The sequence below is a fragment of the Corvus moneduloides genome, chromosome 11, assembly GCF_009650955.1.
Source record: "Corvus moneduloides isolate bCorMon1 chromosome 11, bCorMon1.pri, whole genome shotgun sequence".
In the NCBI taxonomy this organism is placed as follows: Eukaryota; Metazoa; Chordata; class Aves; order Passeriformes; family Corvidae; genus Corvus; species Corvus moneduloides.
In genome coordinates this window covers 9593223-9610457 of record NC_045486.1, presented here as the reverse complement: position 1 = coordinate 9610457, position 17235 = coordinate 9593223, and the positions used below count along the sequence as shown (strand labels likewise).

Sequence of the window (17235 nt, the reverse complement as noted above, 5' to 3'; positions counted from 1 at the left end):
ATTTTTTCTTGAACAAAAATAATTACAGGTAACAAGTCACATGTGCAATACATTTACAGCTACAAGTGCAGTATGGTAATAACCTTATTGTCTAAATTAGTAATCAACTATTGCAATTCACCTAGAGAGTCTACATTTAGCTGTGTTCTACAGGACAAAGTTGATGACTGCATTAAACACTGATAATATCTTTTAGGAAAGTAATAAATGTATAATTTCATTTATTATGGACAAATAGATTACAGTTATGATAAGTAATAAACATACTTGAATTTTAAGTGGAAAAATTTTCTAACACTTGAAAAGATCAGGAAACAAGGAATACATTTAATTGCAAAGATGTAAGTAGTTACTGGAAAACAGAAAAATTAAATTCCTAAAAACTATACTAGGAGGGAAAGGGAATTCAAAATACAAACAAATTTTACCATACACACTCACTGCATATTACCATCTCAAAGAGAATCAGATTATCAGTATCAACTGGGGCTTTTCCTAAAACTGAAAATTACAGAAACATTATCTTCTTTCTCAACAGAAATGAACCCATGCATGGCTTTCTTCCACATTTTCTACACCACTAGTGGCAGTTCTAATGTCCTTTCCAGATCATAAATACATAGAACATATGCTGCTATTTGTAGGATTTTCTCTGCTTTTTTATTTTTTTTGCTTTTCATAGTCTTTAAAATTACCAGCCACTGATAGTTCTCATTATCATGGAGTCTCAGCACTGTTTCTGATTTTCACTTGCGCTATTGTGTTTCATTCCCCTTGCTTCCCCCTAATCTACTTCCTTCCCAAAGGAAACCAGTCTCCACAACCTTCATGGAAAAGGATGTTCTGTTTTTATCAGGAAAAGCACAGGGCCTCCACCAATCCAATAATCTACTTGCAGAATACAGGAAGAGATTTCCAGAATCCCTCTGAGAGACAACCTCACAGCATTGTGAGACACATAAACCCCAGCCCCTGCACCAGGACAAAAAGAGACTCATTTCACAAAAAAGCACTGAAGCATCAGTGGCATGGCAGAGCATTTCCCCATCAAGGACACAGAAAAGCTGAATATGTGCTTTCCTAGACTATTCTTTAATCTGCTGCCCAGTTTGGATTGCTCCTCCTAGCTCCATGCCTGGATTTCCATACCCACAGTTAACTGCAGGGCTGTCCATCAGCAGCCACAGCAGCTCCAGGTAGGCAGGTAGAACCTTTCAGTGGGATGGCCCTGCCCCAACAGCAGCAGCCATGTCCCATGGAAGTCATGGCTCCTGCTTTCCCTTTTACAGAGGCTGTCAAATCAGGTAACTAAAATTAACTGTATCAACAGCTCACAGAAATGCTACAGACCAAGATTCCTACAGCAGAATGACAGCACACTCCCTTTCCTACAGCAGATGAGACAAACTATAAGGACTCAAAATTATACATGTCCATTTCCTTCATGTAAATGAGGTACAGATCATATTCCAAGACATTAAATAGAATTTTTTTTCGAACAATGCATAACTACTTCATAGAGCCCCCCAAAAAGAGAAGTGTCTATTCTTTTGGTCCCCAGAGGTGTGCAATACCTGGGGACAAAAGATATTACAAGAAATTCAAGATATATTCAAGATATTAGAAAACAAACTCCATGCTTACAATAATGATCATGCAGTAGCTCAACTCAACATCCCTGGGTAAAATTACACAAAAAAATTCACAAAACAGCAATCCTGGGACTAAATACTATAAAACTCTTTGACCTGGAAAAGAGACACCTGCAAGGGAATATGATACACAGCCATGAAGTAGGAAGTGGCACAGGTAAGAATATGAATTGAAAAAAAAAAGATTACTCATTGTTTTTTATAACAAACAAAAGAATAAGAAAGCACCAGGAAGGAGACAAAGCATTCAAAACAAGAAAAATGAAGATACATATTTTTTTCCCACAAATAGCAGTTAATGTTTGAAATTCACTAGGCAAAGGCCATATAAGTGCAAAAAGCAAACACAAATCTGTGGAAAAAAATTCCACCACCAGTTATTTACCATAGACACCACCTTTCCTGAAGAAATGGCTAAACTAAGGACCGCTGGAAGGAAGCCTGCAGGGCCATGCTGCTGAGGTACCCCCAGGTGCCTTCCTTGTCCTTGCCCGGTTATTCTCTGCAGCCATCTATGGCTGACTGCTGGACAGAAGCTGCCTCATTGCTGGCTCTCAATCACACAATTTATTATTGCTCAGGGCTCACACAGAGAGACCATGAAATACCCAAATTAACACTCCTTCTGTGGTCATTTGTTAATACAGCAATTTAAAATCTGCCAATTTTCCTCTGTAACCTTTCAGCCCCAAACTATTTTCTAACTCACATATTTCCAAAATGTGAGTAGCTCAATGACACATCTTTTTATCTACAAACCTTTGTGATTTCTCTTATATCTGGAGTATTATTTTGTGTGCCACAAACCCCTAAAAAATCAACTTTCAACAGACTTAGCACAGTAAATGCTGTTATGATGAAGCCAGAATATATCTGAATGAAAGAGGTACATTAATCACTTCATGCAAATGGGTATATCTAATACAGCTTCTCTATACAATCTAACAATTTAATTTCAAAGAAAAAATCACTTACACAAGTCTGCCCTGTCAGACATGAATTTTCTTTTGAGACTTTCTTGAGAGATGTTTTACTGACAGATCTTTCTAATTGATCTGAAACTCCTTCATATCTTTCAGTTTCTTCAGATACATTTCTAATTACTCTAAAGGATTTAGATTTACTTTGAATTGGAGAAAGAGAGAGGATAGGCTTTAAACTTCTCTGAAAGCTAATAGATTCTGTTTTTCTCACGGTGGAACTCTGTGGTTTTGATAAGATGGTCTCTTCGAAGTTATATTTGCTGTGTTCCTTATTCTTCGAGTATTCATTTCTCTGTGACATCTTATTTAATGGGATCTGTTTAAAAATTGCTGAATCAGATGTTCCTTTTCTACTGTGGCTGTCCTCAATGTCCTCAGTAGCCTGGATGAGTTCACTGTTGTCATCCTAAATTTAGGAAACAAAGCAAGAGTGGTTGGTTCCTTCTCATCATCACACAATTCAGTTTTACATAACTGTAACACTTCAAAATCTCTCTTTAATCTCTGCTTCCTGTTTCCAAATTTACAAGGATTCTGAAAAACAGCTGCTTCTCCTGGCAAATACACTGACTATACCATAAACATATTCTTACATCTGAAGCTGATTACTCTTTTCAAAATGTCAGGCCAAATTTTGAATGCTGGTAACCTCCCAAACCTGTGTCTTACATGACAGTCATGATTTCAAGAGAATTTACTACAACTGAAAACCAAAACTAAGCAAAGAGTCCATGACAATGATGTCTTTCCATTGAATTATTAATATTCCATATTTTCACATTGCATCTTCAACTTAAATGTAGAAGAAATAACTCCTGCTGAGATAATTTTGCTCTGCCCTGGTAATCATATGGTACTGGGTATCATATTCATTACCATTTGAATGCAATTTAAGAATTTTAGAGGTTAGTTTATTAACCTTAAATGCATGCTTCTAACAATGTCTCTGCAAAATATCCCACGAATCAAGTGTATGATGTTCACTCATACCCCATCTCAACAGCAATCAGCAGGACTGAACAGAGGGAAAGAGAAATAATGGAAGTGTTTGCCTCAACGTTCTTATTCTCAAAAAAGAAAGGATGAGAGAGGCCTCATCTTCATCTGGTGATGCTGCTCCTCTGCCGTATGCTCCCACACAGGATGTAAGGCAGTATCACCTGCAGTGTGCCTCTCACAGCTGAGGTGCAATCCTGCTGCACATGAAAGTGAACCAAGACTGTTACTGACTTCAGTGAGTCCAAGATTACACAGCATGAAGTGCGCATTCAAAAAGATAATCCCTCAGTTTTATTAATGGTACACATTTTGGAAATTTATAGTTTCATTCCCTCAGTTATTTTGTAGAACAGTTAAATTCAGTCCTTCCTGCTATTATGCAACTCAGTTACATTTTATTTCTCTGCTGTGAGCCACAGATTTGAATGCTAAGAAACAAATTTTACAGTTAAAAGTGAAATATACTTGAATGTTCATAAAGGTAGGAACTTTAGCAGTTACTGTAATGACATAATGAAATTATTGCATGCATTGACAATCCAGCAAATTTCTATACAGTATCACATGATACTAGATAGAGATACTAAAAAATGTTTAGTATAAACTAAAAATTTTTCTTTCATTAATTTCATTGCTGGAAGATTTCCACATCGCTAAAGAATTAAAGTTGGTGATGCTCAGACAGGATATACAGCAGAAACACCAATAATCAAGTGACATTCAAAAGCTGGAATTTTATAACCCACTTTCAACAATGGCAATGAGCAAAACCAGTCTCCATTTACAGTTTTAAAAGGTACAATGAAGTCTTATTTACTGAATTCTTGAGCAACCACAAAGGACTTGGATCTCACTCAAATCTGTGATGCAGGCTTTCCTACAATATTTTTTTGTAGCGATGATGCACAGATCTGGCATCTCTCTGTTAGCATAGGGCCTGACAAAGTTAGGTTTCTTTCATCAACTTGTTGCAAAAGACACCTGCATTGAGTCCTGTATCCAGTTAGACACAACAACCCGACAAAGACAGATATACCTGTTGGTATATGGGGAAAAGATGATTTATCCTCTCTGTCTGGCTTGAAGACAGAATCTCATCCGAGGAATTTTAGGATGAAGACTGCTTTATCAAGAGTTACATCTACAAAGTGGCCTACCTCCTCACTGCTGTCAGTTCCTTCAAAGCTATCTTCAGTTTCGGTTTTCTCATCTTCTCCGTTACTGTCTGGCTCCAAATCCAAAGGGAAAACACAACTTTCTGGTGACATATTTGGAGACTTTCCGTGAGGAGGTGATCGAGGTTTTGATGAAAATGTGAAAACCTCTTTATTATTCCTGTGATGATCAGCTGTTTCCCTGTTGTGATGTTCAACAGAGGCATTCTGGGCTGAGGGTAAATTACAGCAAGCTGAACTTCCAGTAGCTCCGAAGTGCTCCTTCCCATCCAACTGAATACTCTCAGTGAAGCTCTCTGGAAACACCCATTTATCTGAAACATACAATTTTAATGGCAAATATGTAAATTGTGAGCTACTCTGATCATTCTCATTTTCTCAGAAAGTTGTAGAGCAAAGTAAATTTTTCTAATACAGAAATATTTTGCCTATCAAAGAAGAGTAAGAGTGATGAGGATGCAGTGAAAAAGATCAGGTTGCTTTCAAAGTGCAGCAAGGTTAATCAAAACATTTCTAATCAGAGCTCAAAAAGCACACAGGCTTTGGTACATGACATGCAAGCCTGCAATTTGCAAACCTGAAACTATTTAGCCGTCAAGATTTGAAACCTGCAACTGAATTTTATTCTTGGAAAACATAATTTTATTAAATATGGCCATTGATATTTTGCTATAGGCATTTTTTGTGTCTGACATTTAAAAAATAATCACACATTGGTGGAAAGTTCATAATATTACAATCTGCTCCTTCTTTATTGCTGGAATTCCACACTTTTACATTGAGAACTTATGGTTTAAATCTCAATTTAAAACTACTGTTCTGATAAAAAAGTGCGACATGAAAAATGTATAAAGATGTATAAAGATTCAGCGAGTTTCCCTGAATATAGCCACAACTAATCTGACAATTTAAAAACAAACAATAAACTACAGAAATGGATTTAAAGATGGAGTGCACCAGATACAAACGAAAAGACCATTTTTATATTCTTATTGTTAACTTATATTTTATTGTTTGGAATGTTGGTATAGAAAAAAAAGGCAATTTGATTGATTGCAACCAATCTCAAATAGCATCTAAGGAAAGGAGAATTGCTCAAGTATGCAATACTCCCTTATCTTCATTAAAGGTAGTGTGGTGTGGATTATTCACTAGATATTGAAACTTTCCAGCTCCATAAAACAAAGTTACCATCAACCATACTAAAAAAATTCAATAAAAAAATACTAAAAATGCAATAATGAAGTTGCATTGCAATAATAAAATGCTTGCCATCACAGAAGACAGTAAGTTCAGTGTGATATTTTGTGCTTTACTGTGATATTTTAGTTTTAGTTTTGTTAGAATTACCACTTCAGGCACATTCAGCAGCTTGGGTGGGTGGGAGGAAGTCTGAATCACCATAAATGAAGACAAAAGAAAGAAAAATGAGATGCCAGGAGAAACAGCTGTCTTCTTATTGGGTTGCTGTGATTTTTCCAGTTTATTGAAGACAGCTAGTAAAGCTACCAAACTCCAGTTAATATCCAGGAAACAGTGAAAAGTAGGGACTTGACTTGTATGATCGTGGCTTGCATCTTCTTGTTCCAGAGAAGACCATTTTTCAATCTCTACATGAAGACCATCTTAAAAAGAACCCCCAGGGCTTTCAGGTAAACTCTTGTTATATTAGAAAGTCATTCTGGTTTAAAACAATCTAGTAGATTGTTCTTTTAATTATTATAAGCCTTGAAAGCTGAACATGCAAGTGATTCTATTTATTTCATAAATATTTTGGACTAGTTTTTCCAAGAGCATCAAGAAATGAGTGAGACTTCAAAACTTCTAGGAAACAGCCTTCATTGAGTAAACCAAATGACTTTTAGCTCTGATCTATAATTACAGGTTCTTCAAGGAGGATATTAGAGCAGAATTCTCCTATCTACTATCATTCAAGATTGTGTCACACTCCTCTGATAACATATTTTTCATAGGCAATGGAATTACATGTGAAGGGTGGTACACAAATAAAACAAAATCATAAGAGAAAACACAGTCATGAACATTTCACAGATTTTATACCTTCTCTATATTTTGCTATCTATAAAAGCTGCCTTTATTAAGCAATCATTTCTCCTATAAAAATGAAATGAGAAGAGGGATTTTCTCATGAACTTTTTAAGTGAAGCTGAACACAGTATTTGGATGTTCAAGAACAAAGACTCAGGAAATGTTTTTTCCCCAACTGATCCTGTGACCTAACATGATTTAAAAACTCTGTCACACTAAATCAGTATTTTCAATTACTCTGTTATTTATCCAGTAGGAATCTCGCCCACCATGGCTGAGATTGTTTTGAAAGTCTTTGGCCCTGAAGATGCTGCCTTGTTCACAACTCCAGAAAGCACTATGCAGAAATGCCACAAAAATATTACTTATCCCCAAACTTCAACTGGAAAAGTCTTCTAGATGTAAAGAATCTTTTTCCCAGCTATTCCGGTTGCTAAGTCTAAAAGACTGTTTACCCTTTTTCCTAAGGCAATGATATTAAAATTTTTAAATTGCTGCATTTTCCAAAACAAACAAACAAATCTTCAAAAGTTAGCTAGCTAAGGAATTTCCTGTATTTTTTCTTATCTCAGCGCTTTGCAGTCTTCTGACCAGTCTGGCACCCACCCTTCCAGTTTAATCTAGACACATTTTATTAGGTTTCCCTGGCAGTGTCTTGACTAACACCAAAATACATAACATACACTCCTCAATATTCAGAAGATCTTTTCCTCATCATAAAATTAGATTTGACACGTTTCATGCTGCCTTCATGGTTTACCAATATGCACTAATAGCTCAGACCACTGTAAAGAGCCCTCTAGGGTATGGTTATGCACTTAGTGCACAACTCACTTCAAGAGAATTCAGGAATTCTTATGCACAAAGGACTGGGAAGGAGTAGAGGGGAGTGGCTTAACCTTTTTGTCTCCTGACTTAGCAACAACCCACTTCCCACATTGCAGTCTCACCTGTTCTATTCTCATTCTAGAATAATGTCCAATGCAGTTGTTGCTGTTTAATTCATAGAGGGCATTACAGATAAAATTTTGTAATGAATTCTGAAGGAAACAACATGATGAATCACTTGCTTTTTTTAAGATTTTAAGTCAATTTTGATAGAAGTATCAAAACTTATAAAAGAAGTCCTAGAGTAACAGTTTTTGTCAAGTGTTTAGAGAACATGAGGCAGTTAGAGCCTTGAACTCCTGACTTCTACTCCTGGCTCTGCCTCAGACATCCAAAATTTTCTTACATTTTAGTCACCATTGTAATGTCTTGCCCAGACCAAAAGGAGTTCAGAAATAAAAATAAGCACTTTAAAATAATTATATAATCTATATAACATTAGCCTGAATATCCTGCCTTTTTAGCCTAAGCCTCCCTGTAAGAGCTACATTCATTTCCAGAGTTGTTGAAGAAATATACTTGAGTTAGGAATAAGTCAAACCCAAACACTTATTTGCATAGCACAGTATTTATTCTTAATGAAATACGCATGGGGAAGACAGAAAAGTCTGTATGATTTGAAGATGACATTTTATGCTGGTTACAGAGTTCAGCAACTTCTGTAACCTGTAGTCAGTGTAGCACTTTTTAAATAGTCCAAAAGTGAAAGATGCAGGGAGTTTTGGACCAAACAAAATCCCATTATCTCTCCAACAGAAACTATACTAGAATTTCTTTTTAACTCATAATTTCCATGTCAATTGTAATGAATAATTTGGAATACATTCTTAGCAAAATATGCAAACTACTACGTAATCGCAACATTGCAGCAAACAACATAAATGTAAGAATGATCACCTTACCATCTAATTAGCTCTTCTACACAGTCAGACTTACGCTAAAGCTTCTAATCACAGCCTAACATTTTAATGAAGGTTTCAGCATTGAATAAATAAGATTGGCGCAAACAATGTTAACTCATTTTATTTCTTCTCTCAGGTCAAGTATATCCCACTTTGGAAGAAGTCCAGAACAAAGCCTAGAAGAGGACTTTCCTTGATAAAGAAGTTGCTCATAGGAAGTTCCTCAGAAAAAATAAATCCAGTATTAATGGAAAAAGAAATCATTAAGTCATCTACATACAATTAGATAACTTCATGTATTGAAAAGAAACTGAAATCTGCAGACTGAGCTAACAGTGACAAACAGTGAAAATACAGGGAACAGTTTGTAGAATTGTACCATACAAACTCACATAATGCATTTATCTGCCTGTACACACAATTAAGATTATCAGGAAACAGTTTTCATTCCTGCAAACACAAACAGCAAAAGAGCAGAGTTTACACATAGCTTTCTTCCTCAGTTCTCTGCCTCTGAATTTATGAGAGGGCATTTAGACAGGCCAGTCTACTGCCCTAAGGCTGTCTTTTCATATCACTTAAAATTACATAAAATAACGTGTTGATTAATTTTTTTAAAATTCTGGCATTGAATAGAGGTCCTGGTGTTCTAGATGAAAAACAAGTTAAGACAGTGATTCCTGCCCCAGAGTTCTCAAAATTCAGGTAAATAGGAAGGAATTAAAATATTCTCCAGAAGAATTCTCTATTTGCCTGAATATCTTGCATCTCTTTCAGTCAAATTATAGAACCCATAATAGCAATTATGGATTACTGAAGCTGCCATACTATATAACCACTTCTAAATATCCCCAAAGAATACACACAATGGAAATCATTCACAATATGAAGGAAAACCTCATTGGTCAATTTTGAGCACATTTGAGTAGTCCAACTACTTTTCAAATTGCTGGCTATGCCTTCTAATAAAATGTAGCACTACTTTTTCATAGAGACAAAGGATACTTTGGCCACAATAATGCCCTTCCCAGACACATGAAAAGGAAGTTGATTGACACTGTATGACAAAAAAAAAATCCACACTTTTTGGTAGACAGGTGTGAAAGGGAAAAAACCCAAAACATAAGCTGAGGTGTCTTTCTGTGAATAAGAAAAGAAATAAATCACCACTGAACTTAATAAACAAAATAACCCTCTCCCCCCCCCCGATATTACATAGGTACTGTAGTTAACATTCTAAACTCTTATCTGGGAAAAGTAAAATTTCTTGTGCATTTCATATTTGGAGTCTTCAGTGTTAAATTTATTAGGGATTTAAAGAATAAATTATTTTTAGTTCTTTTCCTTTAATCATGAGAGCATGGAGTTTTTCTTTTTATATTCATTCGCTGCTCTGGTACTCTGCTTAATCCTGCAAATCTTTATCAGTGCTCAAAAGCAATTCTGTTGCAGGGTGCTTGATTTCCATAATCCCCCACAACACAGACATTTTTTTTTTATGTGAACTGCTTTTGGGTCCTTTGAAATTTACAGCAGATAGTCCCTCACACCACATAGAACTGAAATGTAAAATAACATGAAATGAGTACCATACCACTGGTTATCTCCCATGCGGGTTTGGCTGCATTTTTTAAAGATAATCTTCTATCACTGCTCTTGTCTGGTGATGGTACTTGTGGTGAGGTGAGCTGAAAATCTGCTTCTCCACTCACAGATGTTTTCTGAGTCTGAATTTCAGGGTCTGAAATGCAATGCAGAAATGAAATGCCTGTGAAGACTCATATTGAGCGCATGTGGGGCATTGTACTGGGATGCAAACATCTTCCAAACAGTGTGGGAATCTTGCAGGGCAGCAGGAGCATGTCAGCCAAAAGGAAGTAAAAATTTAACACTAGGCATGGAAGAAGGGCAAACCATAGTAATTATAAAAAACAGGCTTGCAAAAGTCTGCAAAACAATCAAGAACCACTGCAGCAGTTCAGTTATTTTCGCAGCATGAGGAAGCAGGAGCATGTGTATAAATTGTGGCTACTGCCAGCAGGTGCTGATCCCTGGCTCAATCACTCACAATACAAATAGCTGCAGAGAGAATGAGCATTTATTCACCCTCATACAGGAGAGTAAGTCATTATTTAATGAATATGTCTTCAGTAATTAATTAGGTAGATAAGGGATTAGAAAAACAAGAATGAAGTCTTAGGTTCAAAGGCACAATCATGCAAAAATTTTGGCAGTCTGAGAACTCTACATATTCTTTGCTTTATGCTCTTACCATTTTGATATACATTTGCAGTTGTTCGGAGAGTATTTCTTTCGTCTCCTTGATCTAAAGTATCATTGGATGGCCTGAATGATAGCTCCAATCTCTCAGTATCTAGTATGGATTCAGCTGGCATTCCTGAATTTTGAAGTTGGCATGATGTTTTGTTACCAAAGGTCTTTTTTACCTTGAAAGACATTATTTCTTGATGAAAGATAAAAATATAACAGCTTTCAAAATACTCAAAGATAAACACACATTTTGAATTACACGTCTTTTTCAAATACATATTTCCAAATCTTTTTTTAAACATTTTTTCAGGAAACTTCATGTTAGGCTCTATTCAGTGTGGTATCTCCAATCTTTACAGTCAAGTAGCAGGCAGAGGTTTTTTTTCACGGAGTGAATGGAACAATGCAAAGAAAAGGGAAAAAAATTAAAATCCACTATCAGAATAAAAAGACTAAAACTTGTAGTTATTCTAGACCTCAGGAGTATTTTCTTCCTTGGAGGAAGTAATATCACTTCACATCTTGACTTTCAAGTGACTTCCTACACAAGAGTCTATTTCCTTTGGCTGGATCCCTTATTCTTGCTGTTAAAATGAGAACTGTAGTCCTGATCAGATTCCAAAAACCTGTATATTTGTTGCTGGCAGACTGGGACCAGGTGTTTTCCTTGGCATTGTAATTGACAGCATCACACGAGCTACTGTAAGGCTGACTATCAGAGCATACTGAAATGTAATTTCTGCTCTGCATTATAGCTCTCATCATAAGGAAAAATATTTACACACACACACAGGAAATTTCAACAGTCTAGAAAAAAATTTCAGAAAAATAAGGATGAGAAATCACAGAGTAATTTCGGTAGAAAGAGACATCTTTAGGTCTGATGCTGAAATTAGATCACCCCGTTGCAGTCAAGTTTTGATGTCTTCAGAAGCTCTGAAATTCTCCAATCTCTTTATGACCCTGTTGCAGTACTGAACCTCTTCATTGACATATTTAGTCAGAGCCTCCCTGCAATTAGGGCCCACTGCCCCTGGCCTTTCAGGGCACCTCTTAGGAGAGGCCTGGCTTCTCTACAGCCCCGCATTCATTGAAAATAGCAACTAGATTCCCCCCATGCCTTCTCTCCTGTGGGCTCAACAAACCCATGCCCTGAGCTGGAGCCACCCATGCATTTTCCTTGCCCTCCTCTGGATGTTACAGGATCTCTGGCACTGGAGGTTCATGACCTACCACAGTTCTCTGGAGGCAGCCTCTGAAATAAACATTTAGTGTAACTCCTCTGCTTATCAATGTCTTCCTTTGCAAAAGTGCCAACAGTGGTGCTGGAATTTAGCCCTTCTTACCTTTCTAGATACCTTTGTATTGGGTCTTCTGTTTGAAGATGGAGGTGGTCCAAGGATCTTTGACCCAAATGCAATATGTGATACATCTTGAGTTTTACTGCTGAATATGTTGCCTTGGACTCTACTAACCAAGTTACCTAAGTTAAGAAAAAAAATAGTTTAAAAAAAACCTTACAGTACTTACAAGCAATAAAAAGTAATGTTTTTTAAAAATCAACTAAAAGAAGAGAATTATGAATACTAAACATATATAAAAATTATGGTCCTTTAAAGTGCAATCCCTAGAAATATAGGAATAACACGTTTTATAAAAGTATGTCAACATATCAGCAAGAAACTTTTGGTCTATTATAGAGACATATTTCTAATCTTCTTGCTTTAAAGTTTTATTTAAAAGTGGGTTATTTATAAACAAAAAAAATTTGGTTTGCAGGATTTCTTTAGAACTTCAATGCAAACCCAACTTCTGACAGGAAGAAAAAAGAACTCTAATTAATAAATAACAGAATAAATAAATAATAACACAAAAAAACTGAGGCAAGACTGTCAAGATATTAGTCACAGCTCAGAGAACTATTTACATGCAGCTTGCTTTTTGAAATTACTGAATCTACTGTATTACCAGGGCTGAGGCCTAATATTGCAAACAAACTATTGCTGCTAAAATATTCTACCCTTTTCAGTATTTATTTTTTTTTACTGCTTAAATTGGAGATTTATTTTTGTAAGTCTTTCAAAGCACAGAAGTTGCCAACAAGTCTTCAAGACAAACAAAAAGTAAACATGGAATGCAAGTGAATGTTCCCAAAAAAATTTAAAAAAGGACAGTAAAATGGTTACACATTAATTTTACTATCAGGGTTGCAGAGCTGCATGTACTATCTATTTTCCTCTTTTATAATTCTCCAAGATCGTCAGTGAATTCTCCTTTCCACAGCTGATAAAACTGGTATCTTCACATTAATTTATATTTAATATTTACATCATCCAAAGATATTTTCTTGCTACAACTTCAGTGTTAAATTGCTATTTCACTTTAGAGATTTGACACCTTTATAAAGCAATAAAGTAGAAACAAAACATTTTGCCGATTCCCCTGAGCATTTTTCATAACCTTATTTCAAGATTAAGCTTTATTTACGGTGTCATCAAGGAAATGAAAAACAGTTCATGCATTAGCCACCAACATCATCATTTACTGTACTAATAAGCACAGAAGAAGCTACTTACTGCCATTACCTGCCTCCCTTTTTCCTGATGTGACATTTGGTTGCTGTTAACAGCTGCCATTTCACAAGATCAGATGACCTGTCTTGGTTTAACATCAATTTCTTTTTGCTGGCTACCTTGGGATGTTGTTAGCTCCAATTAGAAAAGCTGATTTGCATTAAAGTCTGTCTTAATGACCACATTAATTGACCGCAATTAATTACCTACATCTACACGTAACAGTGTGTTGATGACATAATGAAATAATACGTGTAATTAAAAGTGAATGATACTAAAAATAATTAGGGCTTTTAATTATCAAATAAACAAAAAGTTTAGTGTATTAAAAGAACATTTTCCAATTAAAATGTACCTAAACATACCAAAGATTCCAATTTCAAGTACGCCAACTTCTGAAATTTGAAAAACACGTCTGGAAGAACACATCCTATCTTCATAACGTGGGATTAAAAAAGAGATTAAACCTTAAACTGAAGACATTTCATCTTCATGTAGGTGAGGGATGTTATCATTAATTACCACATATTCCTGAGGGCTATGTATCTTTGTAGTCCAGATGGTAAAATCTGAGTCTTGTTTTAAATAAACATACACTTTTTCTGCTTAGATGCATCATTCACACTGTTCTACTTATTTAAATTTTACAGTCCCTCATATTTTGACAATCCAGCCAAGAAGCTTTTCTTTTGAACATAGTCACTAAGAAATTGGATTACAGAGTTTTCTCTGCTATTCCAAAGGCAAATTTATAATCCAACTTTACAACAGAACTCTGGCTTGACTACTTGTAGGGCAGTAATACTCTAAAAGTATGATTTTCCCTTTAATACTACAAAAATGGTACTTGCATGTAAAAAAAAGGCTGAATGTAATTTAAATACATAAATATATGAAGGGTCTTACTCTAAGCAAAAATTCAAAACCCCTTCTATTCATTTCAGCTGCTGTAGGACAAAGATTGCCTTTGCTAATGAGGTATATTGAGAGAGAGCAAAAGCTAACAACTTGAAAAAGCACCAGCACAGGCAGCTTAGTGCAGATGATGAAATCTTTATGAGTTGTTTTTTTCATATTCTGGTTAAAGCAGAAGAAAAGAAGTTTAAAAAGTAGTTTTTAAAATCTTCTGATATTATCAAGGTTGCTCTCAAAGTTTATTTTTCTTTAGAGCTTCATGAGATGGTACAGTCTTAAACTTAACCAGTAGTTATCATTCTCTGTAACCTTATTGCTTTGGTCAATACTTTGCACATGTTTCTTCAGAGCATTTTAACAAAAATAGTGGAAATGATTATTCACTGAATTCAAATACTTAAGATGAGAATCCTCAAGGCTGAGAAAGTTCTAAACCCAGTGGAATAAAAATCTACCTTCCTTAACTACAGCACCACTTCTAAAACTGCCTGTACTGATGAAGATGTGTTCAAAATGGGTTCTTTATCTAATTTGCTTGCTCAGACTCACTTTGAAGCTACTTCAGTCCTACTTCCTTCTCAGAAGATGTTCTACCACCCTGTTGTAGTATGATCACATCACTAATAAAAGGGGTCACAGAGGAAGGGGAAAATGAAATACTTTAGGAAAACATTCCAACTATTATATGGGCTAAACCAAAGCTTTAGCTTTGTGTCTTGTTCAGAGGCCAATAATAACATAACAAAGGAGTAAAGAGGATGCCTACAGAGAGATTTCACCTGTGCATTTTTCTAAGTTACAGCAATAAGAAGTTTATGTACTTCTCCAGATTAAGATGAAAGTAACAATCAAACCAACATTTTAAGAAGAGTGAAATTATCAGTTCTCCATGAAGGACATGAATTAGAGCACCTCATTTAAAATCCATTGTAACTATCATTTTTAAGAAGGGCTTGCACATATTCCAAGATATTTACTGTTGTAAATGGATCTACAGAAGAACTTTTTTAAAAAAAGAAAAAAGATCAGTTATGTGTACATGCAACTGAATTTACAAACCCGACTGAATTTATGCCCAAATATCCTGGGCGTAAGGAAATTACGTTTTTGATATGTTTAGAATTCTAATCAATGAAATTTAGTGACATATTACTGAAAAATATCACCTTTTTTTCTACATTGATTTATTTCCTCATTGAAATTGTAGCTGATGTCTTCAAAACTCAAAAAACTGATTAAAATCCCCCCTTATTTTCTTCAAATACAAAGAAACTTGTCAATAGCTGAAAATTTTATTTCATTCTTTACATAGTTCTGTGAAGACCAGTACTGCTTATGAATAATTTTACAACTCCAGATTTCTAATAATGAACATAAATAATCTATGTTTCTCTCCACTGCTGTTCTTTAATGATGATCTATCTTTTTACAAATTTGTTTTAAAGAGATAATCAGTATTTTGAATCAAGACAATAAGGACTTTAAATTTATTTGCCACAGTGAAATTCTGCTGTTGACTTCACTGTGGGTAGGAAGCAATACACAATTTTAAAGCAAAATAGCAGCTTTAGTAAAAAGCTCTCAATTGTCTGACCCAAGTCTATTTAAGCAATTTCACATCTTGGCATTCGTATCTACAATTCAGTTTCTACTGATTCTTGGCTTACAGATCTTATTCGAACAGACATGCCAACTTAAACATAAAAACACAGGAAATGCTAGTCTAGAACAGGCCAATAATCTCTCTAACATTCAGTTTCAAAGGCCAAACCCAGTGCTTCAGAAATAGCACAAGATAATTCAGTATGGATTTTTGAAATCATTTGCCTTCAACACAATTCTTAGAGAAATGTTGGAAAAACTTGGAAGTACAAAATTGAATTTTCTCTTCACATTTTTACTGCTGCTAAATACAACATTACTGTTACCCATATAAATTGCCAACTGATTTTGGAATCATACCAGTTTCTTTACCAGCTTCTTTTAGCAGTAGATTCCATATTTTAATAATATTCTGTGTAACACAGCATTTTCTTTTATGAGTTTTTAATGTTCAACTGCATCATCACATCAAGTGATGTCTTGTTTTTGTGCCATGAGATAAGAAAAGTAGCTTTTATTGAACTTCCTTTGTATCACTCGTTACTTTATAAATGCCCTTACGTAAATTTTTAATGTTTTCAACATATCGTATGTGAGAGTTTTTCACTCATACTGCTTCTCCCTGAATCAATTCTTGGTCTGTAAGGTATTTTCTGAGATGGCTTAACTGATAATGTATGAAGTATTTCAGATAATAATGCAAAAATGATTTAAAGGTTTGATACCTTTTTCATTTCCTATGAATTTGAATTTCCTGCTACTTAGTTTTTTTAAAACATTAACTGAAAATTCTACTGAGCTATATCTATGGTGATGATAACCTTCCTGCCTTGAGTCATTTAATTTTGATCCTTTAAAGCTTAACTGTAGTTATCATTCCTCCCCTATGCACAATCCTTTGCACTTAGCAAAGCTAGATTTTACATGATGTTCCACATTTACCCCATACAATGGTCCCTAGAGCATAATTCTTCAACACAGTGGCCAAAAGACATAAAACCAGTAAACAGAAAACGTTGCTTTGAAAACTGTCATGTTTCCTGCATGTTACCTGCTCTGTTTTTCAGGAAAAAGTAAATATGGGATTGCCCATCTCAAAAGCTTAAAACTCTCTGATGTCCCAGTCTTTATTAAGCCAGTATCTGTATCATAATAAAATTTTGCTCCCCTGTTATTCACTTCTCTGTTGAGATTATTCATAACTACAATAAACAATACAGAGACTG

General features: G+C 35.2%; 1 protein-coding gene across 5 annotated transcripts in view; it reads right to left on the bottom strand.

The window, feature by feature from the left end:
• Positions 1 to 17235, bottom strand: part of C11H3orf67 (chromosome 11 C3orf67 homolog) — a 75211-nt gene that overhangs the window by 28414 nt on the left and 29562 nt on the right. For all 5 annotated transcript variants that reach the window (XM_032120448.1, XM_032120450.1, XM_032120451.1 and 2 more), the window contains 5 exons: positions 12266 to 12402; positions 10921 to 11095; positions 10243 to 10389; positions 4792 to 5123; positions 2628 to 3041 (listed from right to left, as the gene is read on the bottom strand). In XM_032120448.1, coding sequence (XP_031976339.1) covers positions 2628 to 3041; positions 4792 to 5123; positions 10243 to 10389; positions 10921 to 11095; positions 12266 to 12402 — 1205 coding nt within the window. The remainder of the gene's footprint in view (positions 1 to 2627; positions 3042 to 4791; positions 5124 to 10242; positions 10390 to 10920; positions 11096 to 12265; positions 12403 to 17235) is intronic.